Source organism: Mytilus edulis, chromosome 9 (genome assembly GCF_963676685.1).
Source record: "Mytilus edulis chromosome 9, xbMytEdul2.2, whole genome shotgun sequence".
Classification (NCBI taxonomy): domain Eukaryota; kingdom Metazoa; phylum Mollusca; class Bivalvia; order Mytilida; family Mytilidae; genus Mytilus; species Mytilus edulis.
The window spans coordinates 40,620,465-40,633,210 of record NC_092352.1 but is presented as its reverse complement, the minus strand read 5'-3'; the positions used below and the strand labels follow the sequence as shown (position 1 = coordinate 40,633,210).

At 33.9% G+C, this 12,746-nt stretch overlaps 1 protein-coding gene across 1 annotated transcript; it reads left to right on the top strand.

The window, feature by feature from the left end:
* Nucleotides 1-392: 392 nt before the first annotated feature.
* LOC139488327 (uncharacterized) lies at nt 393-11,927 on the top strand. Its single transcript, XM_071273861.1, has 5 exons — nt 393-828; nt 7,118-7,294; nt 8,887-9,034; nt 10,943-11,308; nt 11,703-11,927. The coding sequence occupies exons 1-5, from the start codon at nt 458-460 to the stop codon at nt 11,874-11,876; spliced, it is 1,236 nt and encodes a 411-aa protein (XP_071129962.1). The 5' UTR covers nt 393-457; the 3' UTR covers nt 11,877-11,927.
* The last annotated feature ends 819 nt before the right edge of the window (nt 11,928-12,746 follow it).

The following is a 12,746-nucleotide window of genomic DNA, read 5'->3' as shown; positions in this document are numbered from 1 at the left end:
ACCATACTGAAATGTTAGTTATTTCATGGAAGTATTATAGTCAATATAATACTTCCATGGTTATTTGTGCAATTTCTGTAATAATATGATATCTGTAAAAAAAAAAAAAAAAAGTTAAATGAGAAAAAAATAAGAAAAAGATAATATATTATATAACGGATGATCAAAAACGTGTTATATACACTCATGATGGGTGTCCTACTAAACGGATGAAATAATGTCAAAACATAAGACCCTTTTCATACTTTATGAACGAATGTATATAACCCTTTCTGTTATAGAATATTAATTCTTAATCTACTAAAATTAAGGGGTTTTAATACCATGTGACATGGGTGCTCCAATAAAGGAGGAATCTAATAAAAGAAGAAGGAAGTAGGGATGACCTCAGTTTCTCTCCCCTACCTTATTATTGCCATCATTTTTTAAACGCCAAAAACAGTTTCAATACACGATCATGGCATACAAATTTACCAGTTCCTCTGAAGAAGACAAAGAATTTCCAGTGATTTCACAATCTTTGTCTTTTAACCAACTTACCCCGAAAGCAGCAAAACATTATCATGGTCTCCATGAACGTGTGTCAGATTGGAATTTACACCAGGTTGAAAAACAATTGCATATTTATTATGCCACTGATTATTTAGATAGCCATAAAGAAGTTTTCAAAAAAACAAACACTTCTACATTACTAGAATTGACAGAAGATCAGAAGAAGTATGTGCAAGATCTTCAACGTTTTCTAGAGTTTGATACAGATTATGAAGAATTATGGCTGAAGACCTCTGTGGTTGAAAAGAAGCTTTCGGTACTGAGAAATAAACTTGAGTAAGTAATTTCGTAGCACCATGGATTTCCCATTTTTATAGTGTCCATACAAGTCCTTGCTATCACCTAGGACATGGACTTCACTTTATTATAATTTTTAAATCATTTGCATATCTATATATACTTGAATTGGATTGGTCAATTAGAACTTTTCTCTTGGTTTACACTTCGATAAACCATGCTTCTAAAACTACTTTCCTAATCTATTCTACACATTCTTGCAGGGCATACTGGGTTTTTCAGCAAATTGAGATTATAAAACAATTGCATTACAGTTGTTTCTATTGTCTACTGGTCTAATGCATATATATAACAAAAAAAGAAATAAAATAAATGCACTAAAGCTTAAAAAATGTATAAAAATGAAATTTAAATAAATTCTGCGAAATTTCATGAAGTATTTGGCAAATTTACGTCATGGCAAAACACGACGTCATACGAATGAGAAATTTCAAGGGAAAGATTATTTCGTTACGTTTACGCTTCAAATTGGGATAATATTTAATCAAAATGAAGTCTTTGAGGTACATGTAGGTGCTATTTCATTTTCGATTCTGATGCATTTATCGGATATTTATGGTTTTTAGAAAGTCAAGATGGTGGCATACTCCTTAGTTACAACATGCCATTGGTCTTTTGGTGGTTAATATAGTAGCCATCAAACAAATAATGTAAATTATAATCGCGTATGTTTGGCTGAAGAATTATAAGGATTAAACACATTTTTTCTAGAGGTTATTGATGTGTAAACCAGGTCTCTTACTCACAAACTTGACATAAAACTTTTTCAGACTTTTTTTCTAGAGGTTATTGATGTGTAAAACCGAGTCTCTTACTCACAAACTTGACATAAAAGTCCTTCTGACTTTTATTCAGTTTGTGAGTTAATCACCCTGGTTTACACATCAATAACCTCCAGAAAAAATGTGTTTAATCCTATAATGAGGCAGTTGCTATTTGGTCTACATGTCTTCTTCTTCTTTTGTTACAGAAAACCATCAATGTACTGATGTTTACTTTCCGGCACATGCCTGGTTAATGTTTTTCTAAATAAATTGATATGGATAATTTTTGTCAAAAATTTGATTAACAAAATATTTCTTGTTTAAAGTTGTTTTTGGTCATCTATTTTCGTTTTTTCAAATTTTTAAGATAAAAATATGAGTATCAGTTTATTTCAGATGAGGGTAAGTATCAAGGAGCACATCGTGAGTGAGTGCACCCTTGAAGTTTTCTGTAGTTGTGTTTTTAGTAATTTCAAAGGATAATTTGTTCCATTGAGTCTTTGATGGTTTTACAGAAAAAAAGAAAATTTATAGCTGTCTTTATTGCATTGAATTTGTCTGTAAGATTCTTTACTGGTGGATCTCGTAGTAGACTTGCTTGTTGTAATACATTATTCGATGGAATGGCTATATTTTGATTTACAATTTTGTGGAACATTATAAGCCTTGTTCGTAGTCGGCGTTCTTGTAAGGTTTGCCATTTCATGGTGTCTAGCATCTGGGACACACTGCTGGTGTTGTGATGTCTGTTGCACATGTACCTTGCCGCCCGTCTCTGTACTTTTTCTAGTGATTTTAAATTTTTGTTTGTAAATGGGTCCCATACAGTACAACAGTATTCTAACTTTGGTCTTATAAGTGTTTTGTACGCTCTTTCTTTAATTGTTTGCGTTTGGACTTGAGGTTTCTTCTAATGAAACCTAAGGATTTATTTGCTTTTGCAGCGGTTTGTTGGATGTGGGTGTTCCATTTTAGGTCTGCTGAGATGGTGATGCCTAAATATTTTGCATGTTTTACCGATTCTAAAATGTGTCCATACATGTTGTAATAAAAGTAGATGAGATTTCTTTTTGTTGTTTTATTCATTATGTTACACTTGTATGGATGAAAAGACATAAGCCAATCTTTTCCCCATTGTGTGGCAGCTTCTAGGTCTTCCTGAAGCTTGAGACAGTCGTTTTGAGTTTTATTTTGTCGGTAGATTATACTGTCATCTGTGAAGAGTCTGATTTTGCTATGTTGGATGTAATCTGGGAGGTCATTTATGTTTATTAAGAAAAGTATTGGTCCTAGCACTGTACCCTGTGGGACACCAGATGAGACTGGTATTTTTGAAGATGACATGTTTTCTAAAAGTACTGTTTGAGTTCTGTTTGAAAGAAAGGATTCAACCCAGTTAATGATTTAATCTGATATGCCAAAGTATTTCATTTTGTATATATAGTAATCTTTTGTGTTGTACCTTGTCGTATTATATGTCTCTGGTTTTACTTTGATATAAAAAAGAAGATGTGGTATGATTGCCAATGAGACAACTATCCACAAAAGACCAAAATGACACAGACATTAACAACTATAGGTCACCGTACAGCCTTCAACAATGAGCAAAGCCCATACCGCATAGTCAGCTATAATAGGCCCCGATAAGATAATCTGTTCTATATACATGTACATTGTATACATGTACAAATGTAACGTAAGGGTACCCAAATTGCACCTATTTTGTAACTTTTTTCACCAAAGTTTATTTATAATCCAAACAAAAAAAAGTTCCATTCTATAGACATGATAGATATAGGAAGATGTGGTATGAGTGGTATGAGTGCCAATGAGACAAGTCTCCATCCAAAACCATTATAGGTCAAGGTACGGCCTTGTAGATGTATCCTGATTTACCGGTAGGTCTTTTCACCACCTTACACCACCGCACACCACCAAACCCCACTGCCAAATGATCAAGTGACCGAAGCAACACTCTTAGTACATATTACCTATCGCAAGTTATAATGCACTAACAGAATATGTCAACACACGGTGTTCTGAAATCCACAACACCTGATAGAAATTGTTTTTTTCATTCCATTTCCGTTGCTTTATATGGAACTGAGCAGCATTCATTGGAGTTTCGTCTACGTACATGTGTACAAATGTGTTTACATCCAGAACTCTACAAAAAAAACGTCCCGATGTCAGCGACATATTTATACTGTCTCCATCATACATGTATGAAGAATCCGTATTAGACTGTTCTAGACCAGCAACGTACTCTTCAATTTGGACAATGATTGCAGCATCTGACCCAGTGCCCTCTGTATTGCCATTTCTTCCATTTACCAAGCAATTAATGGTCATCAGGACCTTGCTGTCAAGGTGCTACACACTGTTTTCTAAGCTAGTACAACGTTACAGTCAAATTCTACAATCAGCATAATGTGGACACATACATCGTTAGCCTCTAACCCATGCTGTACCTGGACACCAAATCACTTCATCCCAATTTTAGAAGACAATTCAAATAGCATAACATATCAGTGGCGGATCCAGAAATTTTCATAAGTGGGGGCCCACTGACTGACCTAAGAGGGGGCCCGCTCCAGTCACGCTTCAGTGATTCCCTATATAAGCAACCAAATTTTTTCCCAAAAAAGGGGGGCCCAGGCCCCCCCCTCCTAAATCCGCCTCTGCATATGTACCACAATCTCATAGCTCGCTACACGTAAATACATCAAATCCTTTAAACGATACTTTGGAAAATTACTCGACAGATAAAACCATACTCCTTAATCTCCAAATATAAGTATCAACCAAGGTGAGATGACGTTAACGTTAACATTGAATATGACGATAGCATTTAAGAGCCAGTTGCTGATAGTGATGATGACGAATATCCAGCTCCTGATGGCGTTAATTGTCTTCCACTTGGTAAATTCATGTCTGCAAGAGAAATTCAATGTTTCTCATACATTATTAAAAGAGAACAGGTTTTTGATGACTGTCCCTTTGGTAATAAATCCAATTCATGGTTTCTAGTAAATAACAATGGAAACACCCTTACCAGCGACAAGAAAAGAAATGACTATGACGATTGTGGTACATGGAATACCAGCAAAAGCCGCACCCATCTTCAAGATAGCAACTTTAGAAAAAAAACGGTCAGTATACTGTTTAAAGTAATGCATAAAAGGTCAAGTGGTATGGACCCCTTTCGAACCCCAGCCTCCAAAATCTAATGTGGCTACTGTGCATCGCTACAAGACAGTTTTTAAATCGAATGATGCATTCAAGAAACCAGTTTCCTGGTCAGTCAGGGGATTTACTTAAATAAGTGATTTTCTAAATCACTGATTCAAGTAACATTATTTCCATAAAGGTTGGAAGTTAGAGTTGTCTTACTTTAATAATCACCTATTTAAGTACATGTAGTACAAATTAATCACTAGAAGAAGTGATTTAATTTTATTGAAGATTTAAATATAGAATACTAATGATCCAGGGACTAATTATCTTTCTAAACTTATCAGAACCAACATCTGTGTTGTCTAGGATGACCAGGTCATTTCAGGTGATGACCTTGTACTGAATCTAGGATAATGACATAAAAATCACTTGTTTAAGTATCAGACCTCAATTTCCTTCCCAAAAATCACTTCTTTAAGTATCATTCCTTTAATAACCCCCACTAATTTCAACACCCAGGAACAGTGAAATTTTTATGGCGAACAGTAGAATTTTATTACATAATCTGAAAGATGAAACCTTGAACTTCACAGGAAAAATACTCCCACTGCTGGGAAAAATCTTTTAAGAAAGTATCAGTTCATTATGTAAAGCCATTATTATAGCATTTTTTCAACTAAAATAGAATTTTCAGCGAAAAAATAGCATCAAAGGCATACACCTTGCTACTTAAAAGAACCAAAAAGCTCATTTTTGTCGAGACTGCAACTTTTGTTGCAGAAAGCTCGACATAGGGATAGTGATCCGGCGGCGGCGGCGGCTACGGCGGCGGCTGCTCTGTTAGCTAACTTCTTAAAAGGTTTATATTTTAGAAGGTGAAAGACCTGGATGCTTCATACTTTGTATATAGATGCCTCATGTTACGAAGTTTCCGTCAGTCACATGTCCAATGTCCTTGACCTCATTTTCATGGTTCAGTGACCACTTGAAAAAAAGTTCAAAATTTTTGTAATGTTGAATTCTCTCTTATAATAAGTAATAGGATAACTATATTTGGTATGTGCGTACCTTGCAAGGTCCTCATGCCCGTCAGACAGTTTTCACTTGACCTCGACCTCATTTCATGGATCAGTGAACAAGGTTAAGTTTTGGTGGTCAAGTTCATATCTCAGATACTATAAGTAATAGGGCTAGTATATTTGGTGTATGGAAAGACTGGAAGGTGCACATGTCCAACTGGCAGGTGTCATCTGACCTTGACCTCATTTTCATGGTTCAGTGGTTATAGTTAAGTTTTTGTGTTTTGGTCTGTTTTTCTCATACTTTATGCAATAGGTCTACTATATTTGTTGTATGGAATGGTTGTAAGGTGTACATGTCTAGCAGGCAGATGTCATCTGACCTTGACCTCATTTTCATGGTTCAGTGGTCAAAGTTAAGTTTTTAAGTTTTGGTCTTTTTATCTAATATTATATGCCAAAGGTCAACTATATTTGGTGTATTGAAATATATTATGGTCTCTATGTCATTCCCGCAGGTTTTATTTGACCATGACCTCAATTGCACGGTTCATTGCACAGTGTTAAGTTTTTGTGTTTTGGTCTATTTTTCTTAAATTATAAGTAATAGGTCAACTATATTTGTTGTATGGAAGCTTTGTTAGCTTTACATGTCTGCCTGGCATGGTTCATCTGACCTTGACCTACTTTTCATGGTTCATTGGTCTTTGTTTAGCTACCTTGGTTAATGTTAAGTTTATGTGACAGTTGTAATCAAGCTTTATACTTAGGACTATCAACATAAAATCAATGATTAGTAAAGAAGGCGAGACATTTCAGTGTGTGCACTCTTGTTTTTTTATTTTACTAATTAAAAGATATTATTTAAATCTATGTGTTTAAAATTTTGAATAAAGTACATAATCCCAATTTGTGACAAAACCTCAAATTTGCTACTCAAATAAGTGATTTAAAAATCACTTATTTCAGTAAGTCCCCTGACTGCTGGTTTTCGTCATCATCCGATACAAATTTGCCATATATTGCTCTGTACGAGTATCAGGGTACCTACGCTATTAACTCTAACGATAAGGTCCGTACTCATCCCAATATTATTCGTCAAGTGCAAACAAAATCAGCGACATAATGACAGAATTGTATTTACCGTTAGATGTTTATATTTAACATGTTTAAAAAAAAAATAACTTGAAAACTTTTAAAACTAGAGATCAACATGTATTGTCCGACAGACAAGAATAATTTTTAATCTGACTCTTAATTTGTCTCTGTGAACAGTTTGCATTATATTTCATTTTTTGTTTGTTTCAGACCAATCAGCTTTTTATCCCAGCCTGTTTATTTTTCTAAAGGAGAGATATTCATCAACACATTAGACTCATTTTTTCAACTGTGTATGGAGGCAAAACAGACCAGGTTTCAGGTCTCTGAAGGAATGTTTACATCTCTTCTTATAAGTCTTGGACAAGCATGCTGCCTTACATCTTCGTAAGTACAATTTTTTTCTTCAAATTACAAATTTGATATACATGTATGTCTGATGCCATGTGCAACATGATAAATGCAATTAAAAATACTCAAAATTACTTTGGGCTGTCAGAGTCTATACCAGATTTAAGTACGGTGACCTATAGTTGTTTATGTCTGTGTCATTTTGGTCTCTTGTGGACAGTTGTCTCATTGGCAATCATGCCTCATCTTTTTTATATTAATCAAGATGATTTTATTCCGACACATAACACAAATTTAAAGTAGTGTTATTACAATAGCAATCACTTTATGTAACTTGCACATTTTTGAAGTAACCAATTAACAAAATATATGTAATTACAGTAAAATCAGGGTTGGCAATAACCCAGGTTTTATGACCATTGCCCAATATGTTAATTTCTTTGTGTGTATACTGAATCCATATTCTGAAGTAATCAGTAAAAAAATTTCAGTAATTTGCTTGTAAATAATTCAAGAATATCAAGAATATACAGCCATATTAAGACAATTACTTTTCTTCTCTTGATTGTTTTAATTGGTGTGTTTTTTAGGGGGTACAGAGCAGTATTTCTATTCTAGAATATACAGCCATATAAAGACAATAACTTTTCTTCTCTTGATTGTTTTAATTGGTGTGTTTTTTAGGGGGTACAGAGCAGTATTTCTATTCTAGAATATACAGCCATATAAAGACAATAACTTTTCTTCTCTTGATTGTTTTAATTGGTGTGTTTTTTAGGGGGTACAGAGCAGTATTTCTATTCTAGAATATACAGCCATATAAAGACAATAACTTTTCTTCTCTTGATTGTTTTAATTGGTGTGTTTTTTAGGGGGTACAGAGCAGTATTTCTATTCTAGAATATACAGCCATTTAAAGACAATAACTTTTCTTCTCTTGATTGTTTTAATTGATGTGTATTTTTTTTACAGAGTAGTGTTTATTGTTCCCCGCTTAACCCAATCCGGGGGACATGGAAATACCTGGCATCCCTCTGTCTGTCTGTTTACAAAAAAAAGTGTTTTATTTAGTTATTGCCTCAGGGGGAGGGGGACTTCAATACTTAATTGAAAGGGGTACCGCTGGGGTTTTGTTACCCCACCCTTTTCATATAATTTAGATTTTAAAAATGTTTACCTTTTCAAATATTGCATATAGGTAAAAATGTTACCTTTTCCAATATTGTTCGGGCTTCATGTGGTGTGTAATGTAAAAGTGGAATACCAAAGTGTCAAAATAGAGAACATTGATGGATTTAAAAAAGAACAAAACCAGCCAGGAACACCAAGAAAGATGACAGACGAAGAAGTTATGGGAACTTTATTGACCTTATCATATATTTCTGATAGTTTTCCCGACCTATTCACATATTTTAAAGCTTGAAAAGGTAACCTATCCTAGTGGCACGTCCTATCACCTTGTATATAGGAAGTGGGCCCCCCTGAGGTTATTGCGCTTGTACCTTGGATAGATAAAATATGTGCAATGGGGGGGGGGGGGGGGCATTGGAACTCTGTTCTCTTATATTTTTCAGGGGAGGGACATTTTCAGTAATGCTTAACAATTGTTTGATTTCTTTTTTAATTAGGTTGTGCCTCCATAAACAAACCCGGACTTCATGGAACAATTTAAGAGGAGTTGCTGTTAAATCGCAACCAGAATGCCGCTTTTTCAACAGTAGGACTTTTGGAAATTGTGCAATGTTAAAACCTAAAGCCATTGTATCTGTTGTTGAGGTATATAGTTATTGTCAACTTATTTTTGTTTGCCTCATTAGAGGAAGTATTGGAATTTGAGGACATTAAATTTTATTCATTTCCAACTGATTTTTACAGTTTGTTCCATACTTAGTGTTGATACATTGTACACCACTCTCCCAGATAAGGAGGGTAGGGTTTAGAGCTCATCAACATGTTTTATCCTGTCACATTCTGTAAGTCCTTGTCCCTTGTCAGTAGCCTGTAATTCAGTGGCCGTCTTTGGTTGCTCTCTTGTCATATTTGTTTTTCCTTTGCTGTTTTATCATAAATAAGGCCATTGGTTTACTTGTTTCAATTTTTTTTTTTATTTTCATGACAGGGCCTTCTTAGCCTTCTACAAATGTATCTCTATACGGTATGGCTTAATCTTATACAATGTAGGTTGACCTATAGTTGCTTACATCAACGTCAGTTGGTGATAAGTTGTCTCATTGTCATATATCAAATCTCCTTATTTCTATATTATGCAGATTTACTATAACCTTCCTTGTCACTAAAAATGAGTATTAATTTTTGTAGTTATGCCAACTTTTGCAGAAAAAAGATGTAATAGCACCAAAATATTTAATAATTTTATTACCCTTTTATATATTCTATAATTATATAAACTCTATCAGAAATGATTCAACAAATTTGATATATCCTACATGACTTCAAAAGATTCAATCATTTCAATGGGTCCAGTAAAGTTCATTTAAAAAAAAAACTCATGGAAATATTCACTGGATTTACATGTATAGCCTATAGGTGTCATATAAAATAAAAACCACCCAAGTGACCTAACTCGAATACTTCAAGCCCTTTCCGTGTTTGATTTTCTCCCACACGAGGGCTTGAACTCCTTATGATCATTGGCCGCGTCGCCTGCTCTCTGTGAGACAGAGCCAATCAGCGGCGATCAGGATATGAGTCTGCGCAACTCTCTTGAAATTGTCTTACCAAACACGTGTGTTCAATTAACACAAATCCGATAATTAATTAACATCAATTAACACAGTTTACATCATTTATCATCAATTAACATCCGCAACTCCTCCTTCTTTAGCTGCCAATTTAAATCAAAATTCCCATATTGCAAAGCGGTGTGATTTTTCCGGTTGACGGTCTTGATCGAGGAAGACGTTCAGGCGTTAATGTAGCCTTCGTAGATCAGCGGAATATAACGACTGAATTAATAGGGTTACAAGTGACCCAACACAATATAGCTTTACATGGGATACCCTATCTACAGGTTGCACTTTGTAAATAAAGCTGGTTCACAAGCCACGCCTCTTTTAGGGAGATATATAATATTCATAGATATTTAATTTTGTTTATGTACTGGTTCCCAGATATGATCTCTATGTTTCATCTCATAGAGAAATAACTTGGGAATGTTACCAGTTTTAAAACACATATTAGCTGCGAAAGATGAATTCTGAGGGAGACTCAAAGTGAAAGTAGAGGTTGTACAGAATTTTAGTATAAGTTTAAACTCTTAGAAGTTTGAGGCATATAAATGTTGAAAATATGCCGCACAGCCCTATGTTTTGTCCTTTGAATAATAAACTAGCGCATATCAACTTTCTGTTCTAGGATATAATTTTTCACGAAACTTCATAGTAAAAGTGGCACAGCTTTAGCCGCAAAGGGAGTTCCTATGGGAAATTGCATTGTCTATATTTACAGAAGTGCAACCTACAATGTAGAGGCTAATATTGAAGACTATATTTTTCAAATACATTACCATTGCATCCAGTGATTCGTGAAAATAAGATATATCTTATATTCTAACTCAAACATTAAGTTTAATTCTTCCAAATTATAAGTACAAAAGATGGAGTCAGTCATTTGAATTGAGCTTTTAAAGTTGTTTAATTATTAACACAGTGATTGTTTTTAAAGGTAAAGAATGGGAAAAGATTTGGTTATACAGGATTAAAACATCAAGAAAGAGAATCTTTTAGTAAAAGATCAAAACATTCACAAAGGCGTCATCAGAGTAGAAAAAGACATAGAAATAGCATGGAAGATAGCTATACAGAAGAATCATATGACTCTGAAATCAATTCAGGTTTCTCCAGTTCTAACAACTCCTCACAGATTAGTGATATGTCTGGTAACCGAATACCTGAAATAATAAGTTATATTAGCAGTAATACACTTGCAAAACATGCAGGGGAACTTCTTCTGGATCTTCATAAATACCAAAGTGAACCAAAAGTGTCAAATATTATGAATTTACCAGGCATTATTGTAGATGGGACCAAGGTATTTACAAATAAATTAGCAGTAGTGAGGATACTTTTACACCTATTTAGTCTGAAAATTTGGCAAATCTGTTTTTATTCATTCCCCTTCTGACCAAACATTTTTTAATTACAAATTTTGATGCTAAATATTAAAGCATACCATATGTCTGTATATCTTGGTATTTGTATAGCACTTTAATATTTTATGCTTCCTGGAAATATTTTCAGGAGCATTAAGTAATTGCATTGTTGGTCAGTTCCCTCTTCCATCAACCAGCAATTGCATTTCAGTTAATCTTGCTTAATTGAAAAAAAATTATCCCCATCAATTGGTGAACTCTTAAACCAAAAATTTATTTTATTTATTTAGTAGTGACATTGTTCAAGATTTAATGGCTTTTAATATTTTGTAGGTTTATTTTACGATGCTGGAGATGTCAGAAAGTCATCATGAAAAGCTTGATAAAAACATTCAATTAAATGGAAGTGACAAAGCCACTGTGTATTATGCTAAACCTTTAGACATTTTGGTACAAAGTGATCGGGACATAATTATAGAAAACCTTGTTAAACTACATAATATTTGAATTTAAGAAGAGAAAATATTTGTAATATAAAAATCCAGTCTCATAAAACAACATCTTTGTATTTATTATGATAACATTCTCATGATGTACTCAAAGAAAAGTACTAAATAATTTTCCTGAAATTTAGGTTATTATAAAAATAAGAAGATGTGGTTTGATTGTCAATAACACAATTCTCAACTAGAGACCAAATGACAAAGAAGTTAAGAACTATAGGTCACCGTACGGCCTTCAACACAACTCATATGGCATAGTTAGCTATAAAAGGCCCAAAAATCACAAATGCAAAACAATTCAAACGAGAAAACTGACAGCCTGATTTTTGTTCAAAACAATAAACGAAAAACAAATATGATATACAGTAAAAACAAACAACCACTGAATTATAGGCTCCTGACTTGTCTAAATTCTGGTATGCAACAAATGCCCCATATGAGAGGCATATGGGTGCATTAAACTTCAGATGGTAAAGTAGCTGGATAATTGATTTCTAATTATATACAGATGCTTTTGAACAGAAGTTACTGTGTGTCATATGTCCTTTGTCATTAACCTCATTTTCATGGTTAAAGCTCACTTTAAACAATTATGTTTTATGGCATAACTTTTTTGTTACCTTATTTGTAATAGAAATTCACTGAAATGTATAAATATCTTTAAGTAATGGGTAAAATATAATTGGTGTATAGAATGATTGTAAGTTGAATATCCTGAGAAGGTTCATCTGACCTTGACCTCAATTTTCATGGTTCATTGATAAACATTGACTTCTGTGTGATCATGTAATTTTGTCATACACTCGAAGTTCTAGGTCAATTATATCTGGTGAATAGAATGATTATAAGGTGTTCATAACCATATGATAAGGTC